The sequence below is a fragment of the Girardinichthys multiradiatus genome, chromosome 14 (assembly GCF_021462225.1).
Source record: "Girardinichthys multiradiatus isolate DD_20200921_A chromosome 14, DD_fGirMul_XY1, whole genome shotgun sequence".
NCBI classification, from domain to species: domain Eukaryota; kingdom Metazoa; phylum Chordata; class Actinopteri; order Cyprinodontiformes; family Goodeidae; genus Girardinichthys; species Girardinichthys multiradiatus.
The window spans coordinates 32,198,588-32,220,209 of record NC_061807.1 but is presented as its reverse complement, the minus strand read 5'-3'; the positions used below and the strand labels follow the sequence as shown (position 1 = coordinate 32,220,209).

The 21,622-nt window shown below is 41.2% G+C and overlaps 2 protein-coding genes across 5 annotated transcripts in view; both read right to left on the bottom strand.

The window, feature by feature from the left end:
• Positions 1–16: 16 nt before the first annotated feature.
• rbm14b (RNA binding motif protein 14b) lies at positions 17–8,129 on the bottom strand. 3 transcript variants are annotated; one of them, XM_047385544.1, is made up of 5 exons: positions 7,465–8,129; positions 4,415–4,767; positions 2,486–3,337; positions 2,320–2,406; positions 2,062–2,200 (listed from the first exon to the last, which is right to left on the bottom strand). In XM_047385544.1, exons 2-4 carry the CDS (start codon positions 4,761–4,763, stop codon positions 2,345–2,347), a joined length of 1,263 nt encoding a protein of 420 aa, XP_047241500.1. In that variant the 5' UTR covers positions 4,764–4,767; positions 7,465–8,129; the 3' UTR covers positions 2,062–2,200; positions 2,320–2,344. The 3 variants fall into 3 exon arrangements, with proteins under 3 accessions (XP_047241499.1, XP_047241500.1, XP_047241501.1); XM_047385543.1 differs by having other exon boundaries at positions 17–2,200; positions 2,320–3,337; XM_047385545.1 differs by lacking the exons at positions 2,062–2,200; positions 2,320–2,406; positions 2,486–3,337 and adding an exon at positions 3,346–4,013.
• Positions 8,130–11,334: 3,205 nt separating this feature from the next.
• Positions 11,335–21,622, bottom strand: part of LOC124881345 (copper chaperone for superoxide dismutase-like) — a 31,833-nt gene continuing 21,545 nt past the window's right edge. For both annotated transcript variants that reach the window (XM_047386909.1, XM_047386908.1), the window contains exons 3-8: positions 18,233–18,370; positions 15,422–15,596; positions 14,573–14,633; positions 13,036–13,113; positions 12,856–12,959; positions 11,335–12,595 (exon numbers count right to left, since the gene is read on the bottom strand). In XM_047386909.1, coding sequence (XP_047242865.1) covers positions 12,436–12,595; positions 12,856–12,959; positions 13,036–13,113; positions 14,573–14,633; positions 15,422–15,596; positions 18,233–18,370 — 716 coding nt within the window. In that variant the 3' untranslated portion in view covers positions 11,335–12,435. The remainder of the gene's footprint in view (positions 12,596–12,855; positions 12,960–13,035; positions 13,114–14,572; positions 14,634–15,421; positions 15,597–18,232; positions 18,371–21,622) is intronic.

The following is a 21,622-nucleotide window of genomic DNA, read 5'->3' as shown; positions in this document are numbered from 1 at the left end:
TTCATGTCTTAAGCAGACCCAGCCAAAGTCCAGACCTACATTGAATTGAGAATATGTAGCTAGATGTGAATGTTGATGTTCACAGATGCTCTCCATCCAATCTATCTGAGCTCAAGTCATTTTGAAAAGAATAATGGGCAAATGTTTCAGTCTCAAGTTGTGGAATTGCAGCAAAATGTGGTGCTAAATACACTTTTCAAGGTGTTATTCATAAATATATTTTAAAAACCACGTATTATTTTCCTTCTACTTCACAACTATGTGCATATTTGTGTTGGTTAATCAGACAAATTTCAATAAAGTACTTTCAAGTGACAAAACTTCATGGGGTAGAAATGCTTTTTTGAGAAACTGTAGAAGATTCAACAAGTAAACTAAAATCCACTTCAATATAATTTGGATATAAGAATCTAAAGTAGATCTAGTATTTGATGAAGAAATGGTGGACAGTTTGGGGCCACTGGAAGACACTGCTCCATCTCTCACTTCATTGGTGCTATCACTGCTGTTTCTGCTTAAAACGAGCCTCTGAGGCTCATTTTGTGGCTTTTCTAAAACCGTTTGCAATAAACAGACCTACTTGTAGCCCTCTGGATTCTGAGCTCTCAGGCTCCTGTTAGTTTACTTGAAATTATTTAAAAAGCACTTAAAAATAGGAGGTCCCTCCACTTAATGCACTTCAATAAAGGCTTTAGGCACATAACTGACCTTGTCACATATGATCATGGTTTCTAAAAGGATGCAATTCAAAGATCCTCTGTAAACTCATTCAGTAGTTACACACTGTTTCTCCCATTTAAAACTCATTTCACCCTATAGGCCAACTTATATCACATGTAAACTATAATGATGGAAACAGATTACTTACACTTTCTGTGTTTTAAAAGGCTTGTGAACATGGAAGAGGACCAAATACTATATATTAAAAAAAGAGGAACTGAAATCTAGCTATGCAGACTCTGTACTGCTGTAGCTTTATATGGAGCTGCAACTGCTGATAGGGTGAAATGTGTGGAGAAGTACAGAACAGAATACAATCTACACTGAATTTTACAGTAAGAGGTAGGCAGCTGTAGTTAGGAAGAGGACGAGGTGAAGCAGTGTCTTTAAGTGTCTTAGTCTAAAGGTGAGAATGAGATTTAGAGGAGGGTCGAGGATAGATACGAACAAACATTACAGTACCTATATGTGTGCTTTGCGTATTTTCTCTGCAAAGCGCAGTCTTAGCTGCTGCTGCGTTTGTGCGCTGCAAAGTCAGGAGCTTGCACATCTCACACAATCACACATCCACATCGCATCCAGAACAAACGATCTCCCCAAAATACATTAACCTTGGTTCTGTTGGACACAGTACAATGCAGCCGGTACACAACATGTGTTAGTCTGACTTGCCATCTGAGAACATTATAAATCTAAATTCATCAACATAAGGCAAAAAAGGTTTCAAATTAGCTGCCCTACCTGATCATCTAGACCTAAGTAGAATGGCTGATGTAATTTACTGGAGATTTGGCCCTAGAAAATCATAACCGGGTTGCAGAAATAAAGGCAAAAGAAAGGACTGACCCTGTCAGTCTAATACTGGCACAAGTGTGAGACTGGCACAATAAAAAAGGTAAAACAAAGAAGCACATACAATGCCCATAAAAATAGATACAAGCCTGTCTTCAAAGCTGCACTGTGGTTATCCAAACTGGACCAAGGTTAGCTGATCAGTCCCCTCTTAAAGCAAGTTAATAAGCCCACCAGCCTTCAGTTTCAAATCCCACAGCCAGTCCCCCAAGCACACAAAACACATACATACATACAGAGGTGGTCAAGTTTGAGTGAAAAAGGTATGTAGGGGTGAGGGATCAGGGCAAAGAGGGAAAGGGGCAAGGGGCAGACAGTTGAGTGCAACTATCGGAAGGGGGGCTCAGGCGTGTGAAGGGAGAGTTCGGGGCGGTGGAGGATGGCCTCCTTGCGCGTAGGCGGCGGCAACGGCGGCTCATACACCCTGGGCGCAGCCATGGCAGCTGCCACTGCAGCAGCAGTGGGGACCACTGGCCTGAGGGCCTCCAGTGTAGCGACTGGCTGGGCAGACATCGTGGGGACTCCTGTGACTCCCTGCATGCCAGCAATAGCTGCCATTGTGCTTGATGGGTAAGCATACTGGAACTGCGAGTATTGCTGCAACTGCTGGTAGTACTCGGCGTAGTACCTAGCACAGAGGAAGAAGGGAGAAAATCAAGAGGGATGGGTTACATTAAGGAGAAAAGGATATACGTATTGCAGCAAACACTGAAGGCTGATGTTAAAACATCATTAGTCATGTCCCACCTGGCCATGGGGTCTTCTGCTGCCTCTACTGCCTCTTCTGCTGCACGGCCAGCTGGTGTTGGGAGCAAGGGTCTGCGCGGTTTGGCCCTATGGTATATAAACGGCTTCATCACAGGGTCTGGCAGAAGAGGTGCTGACCTGCGTAAAGGACTACGGTCTCTCTCACCAGACTTGGCCACAGCTGCTGCCACAGCAGCTGTCTGCTGGTCAGCCATAACTTGCTGGCCCTGGACAAAGTAATGTGCCTGCCTGGCGGCCTCAAACAGGGCTGTAGCTGGATCCGCTGCTCCCATGGCGCTGATGTGAGCGTAGGCTGGTGTGGCAGTTCCATAAATTGCAGGAGCTACAGAGTAAGCAGTGTTTACTGTAGCTGCTCCTGCAGGCATCTCTATTCCAGGAGCAGCTGTTAGGTACACAGGATGGTTGGATACAGTTGGGGTGTAAACTGGAGTTGTGTAAGCAGCAGCCGCCGCAGATGCAGCCATCTGGCCATAGATATTGGGCGCCATTGAGCTGTACATCTGTGTGGCGCCTGATGTAAGAGCTGCCTGGCTTGCCACAGTCCCATAGAGTTGATTGGCAACATTAGCACCATATACCTGGCTGGCAAGAGCGCCATAGACAGCTGGATTCACCGGGTTTCCATCAGTACGTGTGCCAGTGGTGATTCCTGTGAGAGCTGCATACGTGGGGTCGAAGGTCGAGGTGTTGTACACTGAATTGTGGACGCTCTGTTGGACTTGTAGAGGCAGGCCGGCAGCTGCAGCAGCAGCAGCAGCTAAGACTGCTGCCTGACTCTGGTACTGCTCTAAAGACGGCTTCCCCACAGGACATTCTCCAGCATAGTGGCCCTGCTTCCCACAGTTAACACATGGGATTTTCCCAGTGGGTGTCTGCTTGCTGGGCTGGACCTTTGATAGCTCTACAGATAGGGGCCGGCCCTTAAACGAAGTACCATGCAAAGCCTCGATGGCCTGAAGAGCATCTTCCTTATTTTCCATGTGAACGAAGGCGTAGCCTGCAGAAAACAACTAGAATTAGGCACCGCAATGATGTTTGAGATTATATTAAAATGGCAAAAACAATGTTGTCTCTTCAAAAAAATGATTAATAGGGCTGAAAAAACATCTGGTCTTCAGAACAAGAATATTTTTGACACATCCAATAATTCTGCACCTACAAAAAACATTAGAATACCAAAATCTCTCCAAAACCTTAGGTAATTACTTACTAGTTTAAAGAAAATGTGATATTTAAAAAAAAATCTAGTATGCTTATATGCCTTGATGTTCAAAAGAGGAATTCTCTTCCAAAAACTGTTAATAGCCCTTAAAATAAAAATAATAGAATACCAACTCTATTTATATGTTGATGCTAAACTACCAAGACTTCTTAGAAATTCTTGGGGACTTCAAAGATTCAACAACAAATACGGTATTCTCCCATAAAATGGTAGATTGGCTTGTTTAGTTACCAGGAGAAGGTTTATTTCCTCGGTACAGCAAGCAACCACATACTAAGAACTAAATACAGCATTCCCTTCAAAGTCTCTCAAGGTGTTTTAATGGTATGTTGCTTCAAAATGACATGTTAGAAGCTCCAGGGTGTGGTACTATGGCGATCACCTCAACAAACCCTCTTGAGCAGGGTGGCCAACTCCAGTTTTCAGGGTCCAACCTGTTTTAGATGTCCCCCTGGTTGAACACATTTCAATCAAATAGTTTATTACCGGGTCTCTACAGAACTTGATGACATACTGAGGAAGTCATTCAGCCAATAATGTATTTATGCTGCAGCAGAGACACACCTAAAACATGGCCAATCCTGCTCTAGTGTGTACTGCTTGTAACCATTACCTCCTAAGTAATGAAATGGACGAACACATTAAACAGCTCAGGTCCATTGTCCAGCGTAAGGAAGACTAGACCGTTCACATTCATAAACAGCATTAAGGAAAAATGGGAAAAGATACATTAAAAGGCATCTTCTTAAAGAAATCAAAATCTCAATCCAAAGTACAATCAATCGAGGTAAATCAGCACAACAAATTAATGGTAAAAAACAAATCTGAAGATCTATAAGGTATTTTGCTCACCTTTGACTTTGTCACACTCAAGAACTTTCCCAAATGTCTGGAACAATTGCTTGAGGTCCTCCGTGGTACACATCCCACTCAGGTTACCAACAAACACCTTCGTGGAGTGCAACGGCCTCCCCCTCGACTCCTCCACCACCAGATTCCGTCCCCGAAACTCTCTCCCATTGAGCTCCCGAATGGCTCGATCTGCAGCCCCCTCGCCCTGCAGATGAACAAAGGCGAACTGTCGCAGCACGCTGCAGCTGACAACCTGGCCGTAAGGTTCAAAAATGGCTGACAGCTCTTCCTGGGTGGTGTCCAAAGCCAGGTTTCCTACAAAGAGCTTCACTGTGTGGCTCTTGTCCATGGCGCTGCAGAGAAACAGAGGGATGATGTGCCCTACTGATGTAAGAAATAAAAAACTGGAACAAACTGCATGGTAACAGTTAGGTCCAACAAATGTAGCAGCTACTAAAACAAGCAACATTTTTGCACCCATGCACATTAATATATTTATTTATGTACATTTTCTGCAGCATTAGCACCTTCTGCACAAGCACTGTTTGTATGTGATGACAGTGCTTTTGGAGACAAAATCTGAGATGTTTAGGAAAACCTTTGAAAGTTAGGATTTGTACAATCTCAGTTTGTGGTGTATACAACTGGACTGGAAATCTGGAGATTATTAGAAACCAGGTTGGTTGTTTTGTACCAGGCTTTTTCAGGGACCAAACAGATATTGTACCAACAGTGCATCATTTTCTATAACCTACTAATAGTCTATTGTAAGGAAATGGGTCTATAATAATAATAACTATAATAATAATAAGAACAATAAAAATAAAGCCTACCAGCAGGATGTTGCTAAGAGTTATGTTTTGATCAGAGTTTATACTGACGTAATTCAAAAGAATAGACTGGACCAAAAGTGTTATCTAAAATCTCTACAATTACATGAAATAATACGCAAGATTTGAGCATTTTATGATTATTTTTCTCTGTAATTTATCACAAATATCTAACAACCAAGTGAAATAAACCGCTACACAGTGGTTTAGGGAAATGGGTATGAAATGGTTCGTTTATAGGAACAATGGAAGCAGGTGAGGACCGAAACACAATTACGAAATAAGGGTAAGAATTTTTCAAGGGACGAATTTACCCAGAGTACTTCTTTGTTAGAAACCCCAACAGGTGAGCAGTTTTTATGAGGTTTTCCTAAATCTGTTTTGTTTTGTCTTCACTCTGTTTCCATTAAACTTTAAAAAGGTAAAGAATATTGGAAAACAAGAAGAAAAAAAAAACGGCTTTTATTTTGAAGAAGACTACGGTCTCCTTTATGTGACAATATTCCAGAGTACTTTTTTGGTTGTTACATCGGACTGTCTTGAATGCACACTTTGCATGCCAATACAATATTCAGTCTATCTAGAGTCTCACTGCAGTAAATGTCCTCACCTGACACCAATGATAGTGTCTAAGATACTGAAATCACAGAGATGGTTGGGAAATCTTTATACTTTATTCTCTAGTATTTATTTTCTGAAATTAAAGGTACAGCTACTCTGTTTGTGGATTACAGCTGCCATTAACATACAAATATATATTTAAAACATCTCTTAATGGCAATTTAGTTCGGTCAATGACCCAGTGTTTCAAAATGAGTTGCCCACTCCAGGGAGAGAGGAAAAATATTGAAAGTAGAGCACCTGGACTCTAAGTCTAGCTAGGAGAAGGAAATGCTGCATTGCATTTAACTGAACTAAAAGATCTGAATAAAACTTTTATTGGCATAATAAGAAACAATTCAAACTTAGCAAATCCTAACTGTTTAACTTCACTTAAAAAAAAAAAACTAGCAACATAGTATAAATCAGAGTATAACAGTCTACATTTTAGGAAAACCAAATGAGAGCAAGATTAATATGCAAATTTTTAAAAAGAGCACATAAGCCACATATTTGCATTTGAAAAGTCCCACAGATAAAGATTACATAGACAAAGCAGGGGAGATTTAGCAGAGATCAGACCCTCCAGATTTAATATAAAAAGGCCTCCTCACCATGATCACCCCCACAGCTATGAGTCACACTCATCTACTGACAGACAGTCAAACAAGCAGCAGGAGTTCAAGGGGCACACTGTTTATTAAGTCTGGTTGGATTCACTGTAATAACCACATTTATTACACCAAGCTGTGATTACGCTTAAAGTGTTGCCTTTAATGTACAAATCCCGAATGTCTACCAAAAACAGATTCTTTACATGTTTAAGAGGCACATTTTCTTCTCTCTCCAAACAACTTTTATGGTTGGCTGTAAACCAAAGGGCAAAGCGGACCATGAAACCAGAGAAGCACATTTTGTAAGCTGTTACTGACAAAGAAATACACATCCTCCTCTACATAAAAGAGCATTTTCCTTCTCTGAGCGTGCGTGTGTGTATATATACTGTATGGCTGCTGCAATAACACTGACTTTCATTGTGAAATAACTGAGGAAACCTGGTTACTGATGACGCAGCACGACGCTGAGTGAACACATTTTTACTGCTGCCGTCATTATTCAGCGCAACAAAAAAAAAAACCCCAACAAATGACCTGGAAAAGACGCATGTTGAGTGTGTTGGCTGGACGCCTCGTCCAGGTCTGCTGTGAATGGAGAGCAGCAGGGATGCTGGTGGGTTTGTCTAAAGCTAAACCAGCGTTAAAAAAAAAAAAAACATCTCTACGCAAACAACACGTTTTCCGCACATTTAGCTCACCTCAGACAACACGGGAGCCTAGATAAATGTCTAATATTTGATAGGGTGAAAACATCTGTCTAGGAGATCAACGCAGTGGACAACAATCGCATTTTTCCGCACGGGAGCGCATGCAGTGCAGCACGGAGAGCTTCCTGAGCGACAACACGGCCGGAACAAGTCTGTTCCTAAACCGCCATATGCGATAAAAAAAAACAAAAAAAAACACTTCTTCTTTAACCCGAACCGGGTTTGGTTGCCTCCTGTGGGGTTTGGATGGAAATAATATACCAGAAAACGCTATTTAGCTGAAGCTACCATCTTACCTTAGCGGTGCTGTGTTTCAAAATGGTAGCGCCTGCTTCCGTTTGGAAGTCGGGCATACTGCTGGAGAGGCTGCAGAGGGGGGAGGGCTGCTGCACCCGGAGGATGCTGAATCCTCATGAAACAACCCAAGAACACACACTGAGCTCCTGGAAGCATGCTTAGTTAATTACAGCTACTGCAGTGGGAGAGGATGGCTCCCAGCCGTTGTTCTGGGCTCACAGGAGAGCTACAAGTGGGAAAGACCATGAGACTTTTATCTAATAATCAACTGTCAGGATGAGATACTGTCAGGATGTGACATTTTGGACTTTGTGGTTTTGTGTTTTGTTTTGCTAGATGTTTCTTGTTTGAGGGTTTGTATTCATGTTTATTGCTTTCTGTGTTCTGACAGTTCTGGTTTCCTTTTGCCTCCCAGTGTGTTCTCCTCTCGTCATTAGTTTTCCTCTTTTAGTTGTTAATTACTCAGTTTTTGTCCCCTTTACATTCATTGTCCCTCTTAGCTCTGTTTCCTCTAATTTATCTTTATTCCCCTGTTCCTCCTTTTATAGGTTAGCTTTAGTTACTGTTTACTTTTATTCTAGTCCTCATTTCCTCTGCTTCATTCTCAGTTTGTTCTATCAGTGTTTACTTTTGTAGTCAGGGTTTCTTTATGGTGTCCTTTTGCTTAGGCCTTAGGTTCTTGTTATTCTTCTGTTCCTTCCAGTTCCTCTGTTTCCTTTACCTCTTGGTTATTCTAGATTTCTTATGTTTTGGTTATTTTATCTTAGTCTATTGTTCTGCTTAGGTCTATGTTTCTCTTTATCGTTTATTGTTTCCACCTGTCCCTTCTGACTCCTTGCCACACCTGTTCCCTGTTTCTTGATTACCCGCCTTTGTTCTCGTTCTGTATATTAGTTAGTTTGGTTCTTGTGTTCAAGGCTGGTTTGTTGCGTCACCTTGCCTGAGCCAAGTTCCCTTCGTTTCTTGTGCTCTGTTAGACCTGGACTCCTAAACTCTCTGTTTTCATCCTGCCTGCCTACCTGTGAGTTTAGTCTTTGTTTTGATTTAAATAAATCATCGTTCTGCCTCGCCATGCCGACTCCTCACCTGCATCTGCACTTTGGTCCCCAACAAAAACCTCAACATATGACAGATACAAGATAATTTGTGTACACTTTTCTTTGTAAAATGTACAGGGGTTGGACAATGAAACTGAAACACCTGGTTTTAGACCATTTTTTGAACAATGCCTGGAACAACTCATTCTTTTCAGGTTTTCAGAGAGTCATGCATGTGCAACATGTGCCGACATCATCCTTAAATAAGGGCCACCTGATTGGCAACTATTTCTTCACAGAATGAATGACCTCAATAGTTGAACTCCACATTGCTGTTATTTTGAACATGCCTATTTCAATCAGTAATTCAATTTCAGACTCAGGAGCATGTACAGGGGTTGGACAATGAAACTGAAACACCTGGTTTTAGACCACAATAATTTATTAGAATGGTGTAGGGCCTCCTTTTGCGGCCAATACAGCGTCAATTCGTCTTGGGAATGACATATACAAGTCCTGCACAGTGGTCAGAGGGATTTTAAGCCATTCTTCTTGCAGGATAGTGGTCAGGTCACTACGTGATACTGGTGGAGGAAAACGTTTCCTGACTCGCTCCTCCAAAACACCCCAAAGTGGCTCAATAATATTTAGATCTGGTGACTGTGCAGGCCATGGGAGATGTTCAACTTCACTTTCATGTTCATCAAACCAATCTTTCACCAGTCTTGCTGTGTGTATTGGTGCATTGTCAGCCTGATACACGGCACCGCCTTCAGGATACAATGTTTGAACCATTGGATGCACATGGTCCTCAAGAATGGTTCGGTAGTCCTTGGCAGTGACGCGCCCATCTAGCACAAGTATTGGGCCAAGGGAATGCCATGTTATGGCTGCCCAAACCATCACTGATCCAACCCCATGCTTCACTCTGGGCATGCAACAGTCTGGGTGGTACGCTTCTTTGGGGCTTCTCCACACCGTAACTCTCCCGGATGTGGGGAAAACAGTAAAGGTGGACTCATCAGAGAACAATACATGTTTCACATTGTCCACAGCCCAAGATATGTGCTCCTTGCACCATTGAAACCGACGTTTGGCATTGGCATGAGTGACCAAAGGTTTGGCTATAGCAGCCCGGCCGTGTATATTGACCCCGTGGAGCTCCCGACGGACAGTTCTGGTGGAAACAGGAGAGTTGAGGTGCACATTTAATTCTGCCGTGATTTGGGCAGCCGTGGTTTTATGTTTTTTGGATACAATCAGGGTTAGCACCCGGACATCCCTTTCAGACAGCTTCCTCTTGCGTCCACAGTTAATCCTGTTGGATGTGGTTTGTCCTTCTTGGTGGTATGCTGACATTACCCTGGATACCGTGGCTCTTGATACATCACAAAGACTTGCGGTCTTGGTCACAGATGCGCCAGCAAGACGTGCACCAACAATTTGTTCTCTTTTGAACTCTGGTATGTCACCCATAATGTTGTGTGCATTTCAATATTTTGAGCAAAACTGTGCTCTTACCCTGCTAATTGAACCTTCACACTCTGCTCTTACTGGTGCAATGTGCAATCAATGAAGACTGGCTACCAGGCTGGTCCAATTTAGCCATGAAACCTCCCACACTAAAATGACAGGTGTTTCAGTTTCATTGTCCAACCCCTGTATTTCGTAAAAGGTGTAAGTAAAACCACACTGCAATAAAAACGTTTTTATTAAAACAAGACCAAATTTACCAGAGGGGCCAGTGTTTTTTCATGGGGGGACAACACCTGAATTTTTCATTCATTGTTAAAGTAAAACTGTAAAGGTAAAAAATTAAATGGTCCAAGGGACCAATCAGTCACAGTTTTCTGTGCCAGCATGTATAAGAAGTATTATGTCTTCAATACAGGGGCCAGGACCAGTTCTACAGGAACACTGGCCCCTGTTTGCCCCAGTCTAGAACCGCCCATGGTTGTTTGTATTCACTCCTCTACTTCAACACGTCTAAATAAAATCCAGTGGAACCAATACCTTCCAGGAGTCACCTAATTGTTAAATAAAGCCCATCGATGAGTAATTTAATCTCATTATAAAGATGGCCTCAAAGAACATTAGTGAACAACCAATCCTAAGAAGACCAAGGCAAACAGCAGACAGGTCAAAGTTGAGCTGTTGTCCCCCAACACCTACTACAATTTGAACATCCCACAGAGCACTGTTGGTAGTTTATGGTAACCCTTGGGGAGCTGCAGTGATCCGCAGCTCAGGTAAGATACTGTGTTGAGAGAACACATTCATTATGCAGTCCACAAAGCTATGGAAGATCCGCAATAAGAAAGCCGCAGGAAGTCCAGTTTGCAACAGGCTAAATAGAAGATACAGTAAACATGTGGAAGAAGGTGCTCTGGTCACGAGATTAAAATGTAACATTTTTGGCTACACGCAAAAGGCTCTGTGTGATGGGAAACACGTCAACCAGGACCCACCATCCCCACATGGTGAAGGCAGCATTATGCTGTGGGGATGCATTTAATGGGCAGATGCATGGAGCCAAATATAGGATAACCCTGAAAGAAAACCTCTAACAGTACAGCTCCAATACAACGGTTCAAAATGAAGCATCTGTTAGCATGGCCCAGTCAAAGCCTAAAAGGTAATCCTATTCAGAATCTTTGGAAAATGATCACAAACATCAGTCCAATTTGACTGAACTTGAATTATTTTTGCAAAGGAGGATGGACATTGTGCAAGGCTGGTAGAGGCAAACCTTAAAGACTTGATGCAGGAATTACAGTAAAAGGTGGCTTTACAAACTACTGATTTAGGGGGCCTTAATTAAAACACACCTTACACTTTTCAGATTTTTATTTGCAGAACATTTTGAAAATCATGTATCCTTTTTCACTTCGCAATAATGCACTAAATCCCATAAAGATACATTAAAGTTGTTACAAGAAAAGCATGGAAAGGTTACGAGATATAAATACTTCTGCATGGCCCTCTAGCTCTGACACAAATAGAAAAAGACAACGATTTAACATTTTGGAGGGCATTCAATAAGCCCATTTAGGCATCAGCAGAACAAGACAAATGCTCAATTTGGAAAAATCAATGTGAGATTTGCTACACACACACACGTAGCCAACACATCACACACCACCACGTCCTGATATTGATCTTTTAATCAAGAAGAAATATACACTGACAGTAAGCAGGTTGTAGTTTGGTTATCATAATACATTCATTTATCAAAGAAAATGGCATAAGACAAGAGAAACGAGAATATGAAAGAACTCAGTTCACCTCAGTTTTCTGGCTCTAAGGTTGGCAGAATAGCAATGAAGAAACTTCATGCTGAAGAAAAACAGCTGAGAACACAATCCCATAAGGCCTCACTCTCTCAATTAGCCCCTTTTGCCCTTTCACTCTGGTTGGAATTGGAGTCTTCCTCCTGCCACCTTTTTAATCTCTTACTGCAGCCACCTTTTGGATTTAAACTGAACAGATGTTGACACAAAAGTGCTTCGCTCCAAATGCAGTCAATGTTCTCGATTCATCTTTCTTCAACAAAACCCTCCAACAAAGCTTTCCAAATGGACAAAGGACCAACGTTTATCTGATGATGGAAATTGGTTAACATACCCAAGCTGCAAGATGTCTGCAGTAAAGTGCTTTCTGACTTATTTAGGAGGTTTTTCTAATCCAACTTTTACAAACATCTCAAATTGAAGTTCCTAAGTGATAACGTTAACCACACACTTGCTTTGGTGCAGCACAGTTAGTGCAAAATGTGTCAATTTCATTACAAAAATGTCAAGACCTTTATAAAGTCATCTCTCCAGCCTTGCAGAGACCTAAATGCCTCGTCTTCTTTCAGCAAAATGTCCACTCTGTATCTCCACACGGCGATCTCCACGTCCAGACACCAATCAGGGTGTTTTTTTGAGAGATTCAGAGGTGTGCCGCCGGTGTCTCTGGATTTATCTTGCTTCGGTGTTTCCCAGCAATCGGCCGGTCTCTCTCCTCCCACAGTGTGACTCCATCGCAAGCACAAATCCTTTTAGAATTCTGGAAAAGGCCCGCTGATCTGGCAATGATCCCACAGGCCAGCCTGCAAACAAACAGAAATCACTGAGACTGTGTATCAATTAAAAGGGTGAAAGAAAAGATTAAAGACCAGAGTTTTGGACAGCTGATTGAACACTTTATAAGATTATATCAACGCGTGAGCTGTGATTTTCATGTAGTTTACACAAAATAGGATAGGTTCTTTCTGCTATACTGGTCCACCTCTTTAAACATTTGAATTAATCCATTCTTAAGATGACTTTGCATATTTCTGTCGTCCAGTCTGATCTTCTAAGTACGAACCTATCACCAGAGTTTCCAGTCAGCTTGGAGAGAGGTTGACCACCTCGACCCAAGTCGTCTTCCCCCGAGTCCACGACCAGAGATCGGCCAATCACGTCCCATATCTCTAGGACAAAAGGTAGGTTGATGAGCTCCATGTGCAGCCATTGCAGAATATCTCAGTGTTTGTTCCTGTGTTACCTTAAGCTGACTGTCCTCTAACCTAAACGAAGCGCGGCCATCTGGTCCAGCCACAACATTCCCCAAATCCCCAACATGCTGTAAAAACATACTGTATGAGAAATAAGCATTTAACGCATGACACCATGGAAAATGATCTATAGAAATATGATGCAGGGCTGAGAAAAAGTATTTGCACCCTTACATATTGCTTTTTAAGCACAAAAACCGTAATGCCTGCTAGACCCACAGAACCACTTGTATAAAACATGTCTGACTACATGAAGTAGGTTAACAGAACACATCATGCTACGGTCTAAAGAAATACAAGAATCTGTCAGTCTGGAAAGGGTTACAAAGCCAAGTCTAAGGGTGTATTCACACCTGCCACGTTTGGTCCGCTTTAAACGGACCAGAGTTCGTTTCTCTTGGTCCAGACCGTTTTGTGCTGGCATGAATATACTCAGGCGAACCCTGGTTTGGATCAAACAACCGGACAGAGACCCACTTTTTGAGGTGGTCTCGGCCCGCTTCCAAACGGACTCTGGTGCGGTTCGCTCCTGGTGTGAATATGAACCGGACTCGATCCGACCCAACTACAGGAAACATTTGAATGCAACCTCATCGCAAGTGATCATAAATGCTTGAAACCTTGTATGGTTTAGCTGTTGATTAATTTTCACACAGGTCAAGCTTTAACGTATAAATCAGTTAATTCATGATTTCACAAGGGAGGAGAGTTACTTTTTACATAGGGCCAGGTTGTTTTAGATGTTTTTTTCCCTTAATAAACGAAACCATCATTAAAAAAGTGCCTCTTCAATTTCCTCAGGTTATCTTTGATATCGGAAACATTTACTTTATGTGCGACAAATGCCAAAAACAGATTAAATCCGTAAGGAGGCAAACACTTTTTCACAGTCCTATTCAGTAAATTTGAATATTTATTCCAACGAGGATTATTTGTCTGATTAAAACAATTTTTGGAAAATAATCTTTAAGCATGTATAAAACATACCTTTCAAAAAGCCCACATTTCTGTAATAAAAACATTTTGTTTTATTCGTGTGATGTAATATTAAAATTTTAAATGTCATATTTTTATTAGCTGTAAGCAGAAAATCCTCATAATAAAACAGAAATAAAGGCTTGAAAACATCAGTTTGTGTGAATCTATATAATGTGTTTCACTTAATGAGCTACTTAATGAAATAAATGAACTTTTCAACAATATTCAAATTTATTGAACACATCTGTATCATAAAGATATTCATTTAAAGCCAGAGTACTCCTCACTTTGCTGAATTTATTATTTCAAACAGATTTCAAACAGATGACCTTGCTGCATGTTGTCCATGCCAACTTTTTTTAACCTGCATTCCAGAAGGGACCCAAGTCATAATTTGGGAACTTTTTCCTATTAATGTTCTAAAACTTCTTTTCAAACTGCTCTGCTCCAGGTGGACACAAAGCACATCACTGAATCCACTTAGAAAATAGAACGATTACACAATGAGTCAGTTTAGAAAGCCTGGAAAATTAGAAAAATTGACTGTACCCTTTCAGAGTCCCCTGGACCTCCATGTTGTTTCCCAAATGGGTTGTAGTGCTCTCCGCAGCTGCAGAGGAAGGACAAATTCAATTTAATCGGATCAGAAAAATGAAATGGTTTATGTGCATAAAAAGCCCTTGTGGAGGCTTAAGGCCTTTTGTTTCGGGGAAGGGAAAAAACAAAAATCGGATATGTCGCAATTTAAAAAAAAAATGTATTTCCCAGTATTCAACATCTGCCAATAAATAGCCCAGATTTATGAGCTGTTTGTTAGCAAATGACCTGAGATGAACTGAAACAAGCCACTCTGCAGGAAAGAGAGATTAACTCGGTATCAGAGCTCCCTGCATGGACTCCAGAACCGCTTGGAGAAACCGTTCCCAGTATCAAGATTGTCACGATAGACCAAAGCTCATTTGAAGCAACGTGGGACATTGATTTATAATTTCTCCTTTGTTCACTTCAGCGTTTAACAGCCAGATTTATTTGGCATCAACTATAAATCTCTTTCCTTCCTTGAGGTTTGTGCTGGTCCCACAGGTACCCGTTCCTTCAGGCCTCTACCTGCTACATGCTGGAATGTTTAGTGCATTATGTCACAAATCTCAAACGATGTGCAACTTATATCATAACTTAAGGAAGAGCTGTAAAATACTGCCTTTAGGCTCAGTGTTCAATTTTACTGATGCAGTTAAAAGACAAAGCTGGAAAATGTGGTCATAATCGTGTTACAATCCAAACTTCATCAAATTTCAACAACAACAAAAAAAGTCACATCAGCTATCTCTAGAAACTACTCCTGTCAAGCCACCAATCAGCAGGGGGCTCTTGCTTGATGGAACATTAATGAAGCACCTGAAGCAGTCCCGTGTGAGGTCTCCCAGGGTGTGGACATGCAGACCGTGGGGTCCAGGTTCTAACCCATCAATGGTCCCGTCAATCAGGCAGCGTTCCTCAGACAGCTGCAGGAAACGCACCACGCCCTGAATCGATCCAGCTCCAGACACCATGGCCACGGCTGCACCCAGATCTGTTAAACACACACACCCTCAGAGGTGTCAGAACTGATGTGTTGACATCACACAAACACCGCTTAAAGATTCATGCTTTTTAGGAGGGCTACCTGGTTTTAAAAATCTCACATTTTCATATCCATTCAAAGTTGCAACGCAAAAATAATGTAATATATTTTGGAGGCAGCAGAACCAAAACTTTTTCCTAACGTTTCTCACTTTGCCATCGTTTGTGAAGTACTGAACCTCAACAGGTATAGTACAGACCAAAGGTTTGGACACACCTTCTCATTCAAAGAGTTGTCTTTATTTTTACGACTATGAATATTGTAGCTTCACACTGAAGGCATCAAAACTATAAATTAACACATGTGAAATTATATACTGAACAAAAAAGTGTGAAACAACTGAAAATATGTCTTATATTCTAGGTTCTTCAAAGTAGCCACCTTTTGCTTTGATTAAAACTCCGCACACTCTTGGCATTCTGTTGATGAGCTTCAGGAGGTAGTCACCTGAAATGGTTTTCCAACAGTCTTGAAGGAGTTTCCAGAGATGCTTAGCACTTGTTGGCCCTTTTGCCTTCACTCCGCAGTCCAGCTCACCCCAAACCATCTCGATTGGGTTCAGGTCCAGTGACTGTGGAGGCCAGGTCATCTGGGGCAGCACCCCATCACTCTCCTTCTTGATCAAATAGCCCTTACACAGCCTGGAGGTGTGTTTGGGGTCATTGTCCTGTTGAAAAATAAATGATGGTCCAACTAAACGCAAACCGGATGGAATAGCATGCCGCTGCAAGATGCTGTGGTAGCCATGCTGGTTCAGTATGCCTTCAATTTTGAATAAATCCCCAACAGTGTCACCAGCAAAGCACCACCACACCATCACACCTCCTCCTCCATGCTTCACGGTGGGAACCAGGCATGTAGAGTCCATCCGTTCACCTCTTCTGCGCCGCACAAAGACACGGTGGTTGGAACCAAAGATCTCAAACTTGGACCCATCAGACCAAAGCACATATTTCCACTGGTCTAATGTCCATTCCTTGTGTTCTTTAGCCCAAACAAGTCTCTTCTGCTTGTTGCCTGTCCTCAGCAGTGGTTTCCTAGCAGCTATTTTACCATGAAGGCCTGATTCACACAGTCTCCTCTTAACAGTTGTTCTAGAGATGTGTCTGCTGCTAGAACTCTGTGTGGCATTGACCTGTTCTCTAATCTGAGCTGCTGTTAACCTGCGATTTCTGAGGCTGGTGACTCGGATGAACTTATCGTCCGCAGCAGAGGTGATTCTTGGTCTTCCTTTCCTGGGGCCGTCCTCATGTGAACCAGTTTCTTTGTAGCGCTTGATGGTTTTTGCGACTGCACTTGGCGACACTTTCAAAGTTTTCCCAATTGTTCGGACTGACTGACCTTCATTTCTTAAAGTAATGAGGGCCACTTATTTTTCTTTACTTAGCTGCTTTTTTCTTGCCATAATACAAATTCTAACAGTCTATTCAATAGGACTATCAGCTGTGTACTGTATCCACCTCCTGCACAACACAACTGATGGTTCAACCCCATTTATAAGGCTGGAAATCCCACTTATTAAACCTGACAGGGTACACCTGTGAAGTGAAAACCATTTCAGGTGACTACCTCTTGAAGCTCATCAACAGAATACCAAGAGTGTGCAGAGCAGTAATCAAAGCAAAAGGTAGCTACTTTGAAGAACCTAGAATATAAGACATATTTTCAGCTGTTTCACACTTTTTTGTTCAGTATATAATTCCACATGTGTTAATTCATAGTTTTGATGCTTTCAGTGTGAAGCTACAATATTCATAGTCATGAAAATAAAGAAAACTCTTTGAATGAGAAGGTGTGTCCTAACTTTTGGTCTGTACTGTATGTAAAATCAGATTCAGGTCTATTCTTACTTAAGCGCACCATTGATAGAAGCCAAAGAAACTAAAATAAACTTACCGCATTTAGAAAGGGTTGTAATAAAAACAACAATAGATATGCATAAATCACAGTTTAAGTGTGACCGGATTATTCATCACCTACATAATTATGTCATTATGGAGCATTTTTGTCAGCAAGTTGAAAACAGCTAAATTCATCCAAGAAGAATGTGCCTAAAGATAGATCTTTACAAACGTCAATTTGCTCTTGTCTGACAATTTTATTTGAAAAAACTAATGTTACAAAGAAACTGCCATTGGAAGATAAACAGATTAAACTACAGGCTACATTCATTTGAAGCGAGGCTTGCCACAGAACTTCCACTGAGACCTGTAAGGGGTTCAGGACTCAGATTTCTTATAGTGAGAATGATATTTAGTAAAATGATGTGTTGTAGGGTTTAAACTATGGATGCCAACTCATCGGCCGATAACTATGTAAATGCAGATGTGTCGTGGATCACTAGATTGGACAATAATATTATTTTTCCATTTTCTTTGCAAACTCTGGCATGCAGAATTACACATATGGTGACGCAAACAGTAGACGCTGTTTGTGTCAACATGTGTTTGAAAAACACACAGTTGTTAATAACTGTTAGGTAAAGATTGACATACAGGTGATTGAGTGTAATGAATTATATGGAGTGGCAGTTGTTTTTTTTACATGAGAAAACTGAGTTTTTTCTTCTCCTGTGTGGTCCACACCTCGCTCTGATCCCCCAATACCCTTCAGCACGGCCCTTCGTCCTGTACTCTCAATGAGAGACTGCACTTCTGCACTGGTGAGAGCAGCCTCCACCAGGACCTCCTCTTTACCGACATCAATGCTGATTGAACTTACTCCTGCAAACACAAAAAAAAAAAAAAAAAAAAAAACCACAGAGAAATTACAATTATTTAACTATAAAGTTATAAGAACTGCTATATTTCAACCCAGGATATTTCTCGATTAATGGCATATTCAATACTGCTCATATACGTTGAAGAGGTAGGTTTTATAGCTGCTACGTGAGAATGAGGGCATACCACGTCTCTTCCCATTGAGCCACAGCCACTAGTAGGGTGATATTGTTAATGGCTGTGCAGTTCTCCTAAAAAAAATCTGGTTTTATTTGCTATTGAGGGTTGCAGTTTCAAGAATTTCTTAACGTAATAACATGAAAAAACCCAAATCATATTTTATCTATTTTCTCGCTCATTAATGTTAATGGCAGTGATGCTTAGTGCTAAATCTTTGGTCTAACAAAACCTTGTATTATTTACTAGAAAATTAGTTTCTTAAATGATCCAAATAGTCCATGAGGTAATGTCGTCAAGTAAAATAAAAATAAATAAAACCAATTCTCTTCAAGCAGCACTTTGACACAGTAATCCATGCATTTGTTGCCACTCGGCTGGATTACTTTAATGCGCTTTATGTAGGGGTCACTGCTCCGTCCATCACTTTTCTCCATAGGAAGCAAAATGCATCAGCGTGTCTTTTAACATGCACTCAGAAGTTTGAACACATTGCTTTCATTTTAGCTTACCTTCATTGGCTGCCCATTCCTTTAAGGGTTCATTTTAAAAGGATTTTGTTAGCTTTTAAAGCCCTCCATGGCCCTGCCCTATCCTATCTCTCTGAACTGTTGCAGCCTTATACAGGTCCTTCTCAAAAAATTAGCATATTGTGATAAAGTTCATTATTTTCTATAATGTCATGATGAAAATTTAACATTCATATATTTTAGATTCATTGCACACTAACTGAAATATTTCAGGTCTTTTATTGTCTTAATACGGATGATTTTGGCATACAGCTCATGAAAACCCAAAATTCCTATCTCACAAAATTAGCATATTTCATCCGACCAATAAAAGAAAAGTGTTTTTAATACAAAAAACGTCAATCTTCAAATAATCATGTACAGTTATGCACTCAATACTTGGTCGGGAATCCTTTTGCAGAAATGACTGCTTCAATGCGGCGTGGCATGGAGGCAATCAACCTGTGGCACTGCTGAGGTCTTATGGAGGCCCAGGATGCTTCGATAGCGGCCTTTAGCTCATCCAGAGTGTTGGGTCTTGAGTCTCTCAACGTTCTCTTCACAATATCCCACAGATTCTCTATGGGGTTCAGGTCAGGAGAGTTGGCAGGCCAATTGAGCACAGTGATACCATGGTCAGTAAACCATTTACCAGTGGTTTTGGCACTGTGAGCAGGTGCCAGGTCGTGCTGAAAAATGAAATCTTCATCTCCATAAAGCTTTTCAGCAGATGGAAGCATGAAGTGCTCCAAAATCTCCTGATAGCTAGCTGCATTGACCCTGCCCTTGATAAAACACAGTGGACCAACACCAGCAGCTGACACGGCACCCCAGACCATCACTGACTGTGGGTACTTGACACTGGACTTCTGGCATTTTGGCATTTCCTTCTCCCCAGTCTTCCTCCAGACTCTGGCACCTTGATTTCCGAATGACATGCAGAATTTGCTTTCATCTGAAAAAAGTACTTTGGACCACTGAGCAACAGTCCAGTGCTGCTTCTCTATAGCCCAGGTCTGGGGAATGTGGCACCTGTAGCCCATTTCCTGCACACGCCTGTGCACGGTGGCTCTGGATGTTTCTACTCCAGACTCAGTCCACTGCTTCCGCAGGTCCCCCAATGTCTGGAATCGGCCCTTCTCCACAATCTTCCTCAGGGTCCGGTCACCTCTTCTCGTTGTGCAGGCGTTTTCTGCCACACTTTTTCCTTCCCACAGACTTCCCACTGAGGTGCCTTGATACAGCACTCTGGGAACAGCCTATTCGTTCAGAAATGTATTTCTGTGTCTTACCCTCTTGCTGGTGTCAATAGTGGCCTTCTGGACAGCAGTCAGGTCGGCAGTCTTACCCATGATTGGGGTTTTGAGTGATGAACCAGGCTGGGAGTTTTAAAGGCCTCAGGAATCTTTTGCAGGTGTTTAGAGTTAACTCGTTGATTCAGATGATTAGGTTCATAGCTCGTTTAGAGACCCTTTTAATGATATGCTAATTTTGTGAGATAGGAATTTTGGGTTTTCATGAGCTGTATGCCAAAATCATCCGTATTAAGACAATAAAAGACCTGAAATATTTCAGTTAGTGTGCAATGAATCTAAAATATATGAATGTTAAATTTTCATCATGACATTATGGAAAATAATGAACTTTATCACAATATGCTAATTTTTTGAGAAGGACCTGTACACCTGTAAGGTCAACTGATCAGCTGCTCCTTACCGCACCTCAGACTGAGCATAAACTTAGAGCTTTCGCTGTAGCAGCTCCCAAACCGTGGAAATTTACCATGTAAGATGTTGGTTTTAGGTCCTTTTTATATTAATTGTTTTAGTTGAGTTTTATGTGGTTTTATATTGTTTTGATATCGTAGGCCTCATAGCATAATTGTTCGGGCAATTATGCTATGAGGTTAACGATATAGGACTATTTGCTTTTGTTTTTAACTCATTTAACTGTACAGCACATTGGTTCTGCGCTGGCTGTTTAAAGTTTTTTATAAATAAAGTTGGACTGGATACCAAATATAGTCCAAAGAATCATGATCTGATTAGCTTTCAATCAAAAATCAGAAATAAATTCTAAAATTGAGACATAAATTAACTATAAAGCTTAATTTGACCAAAAAAAGCAAAATAAAGCAAAAATCTTTTTTGCCAATTGTTAAACAACTCTTCGCAAGATATATAAATTGTTCAAATTAAGCACAGTGTAACTGAGGGACATAAATTACCTCAGAATTTCAGCTTTAAAATGCTGTAGCCTTGTTTTTAACCTACATACTGGCATCAGTTGAAATCTTTTCGATTTTTTTGTTAAAAATTGCTGTGTCACAGGGAACCTAAAAATCAAGTGCGTCTGTCTTTTGCTCATTCTTTAAAGGCTAATATAAAATAGGCAAATTTAAAATACAGTGAGCTTATTTCCTTTTATCGTGTGAGCAACTGCTGATCACCGGTAGGCAGCATAGGATTACATGAAAAGCTGACAGACATAAACACAACACTGGAGGCGATTGAAATCATAATATCCGTCACAAACAGCAAAGGATAAACCCAAATAACCCCCCCAGCAT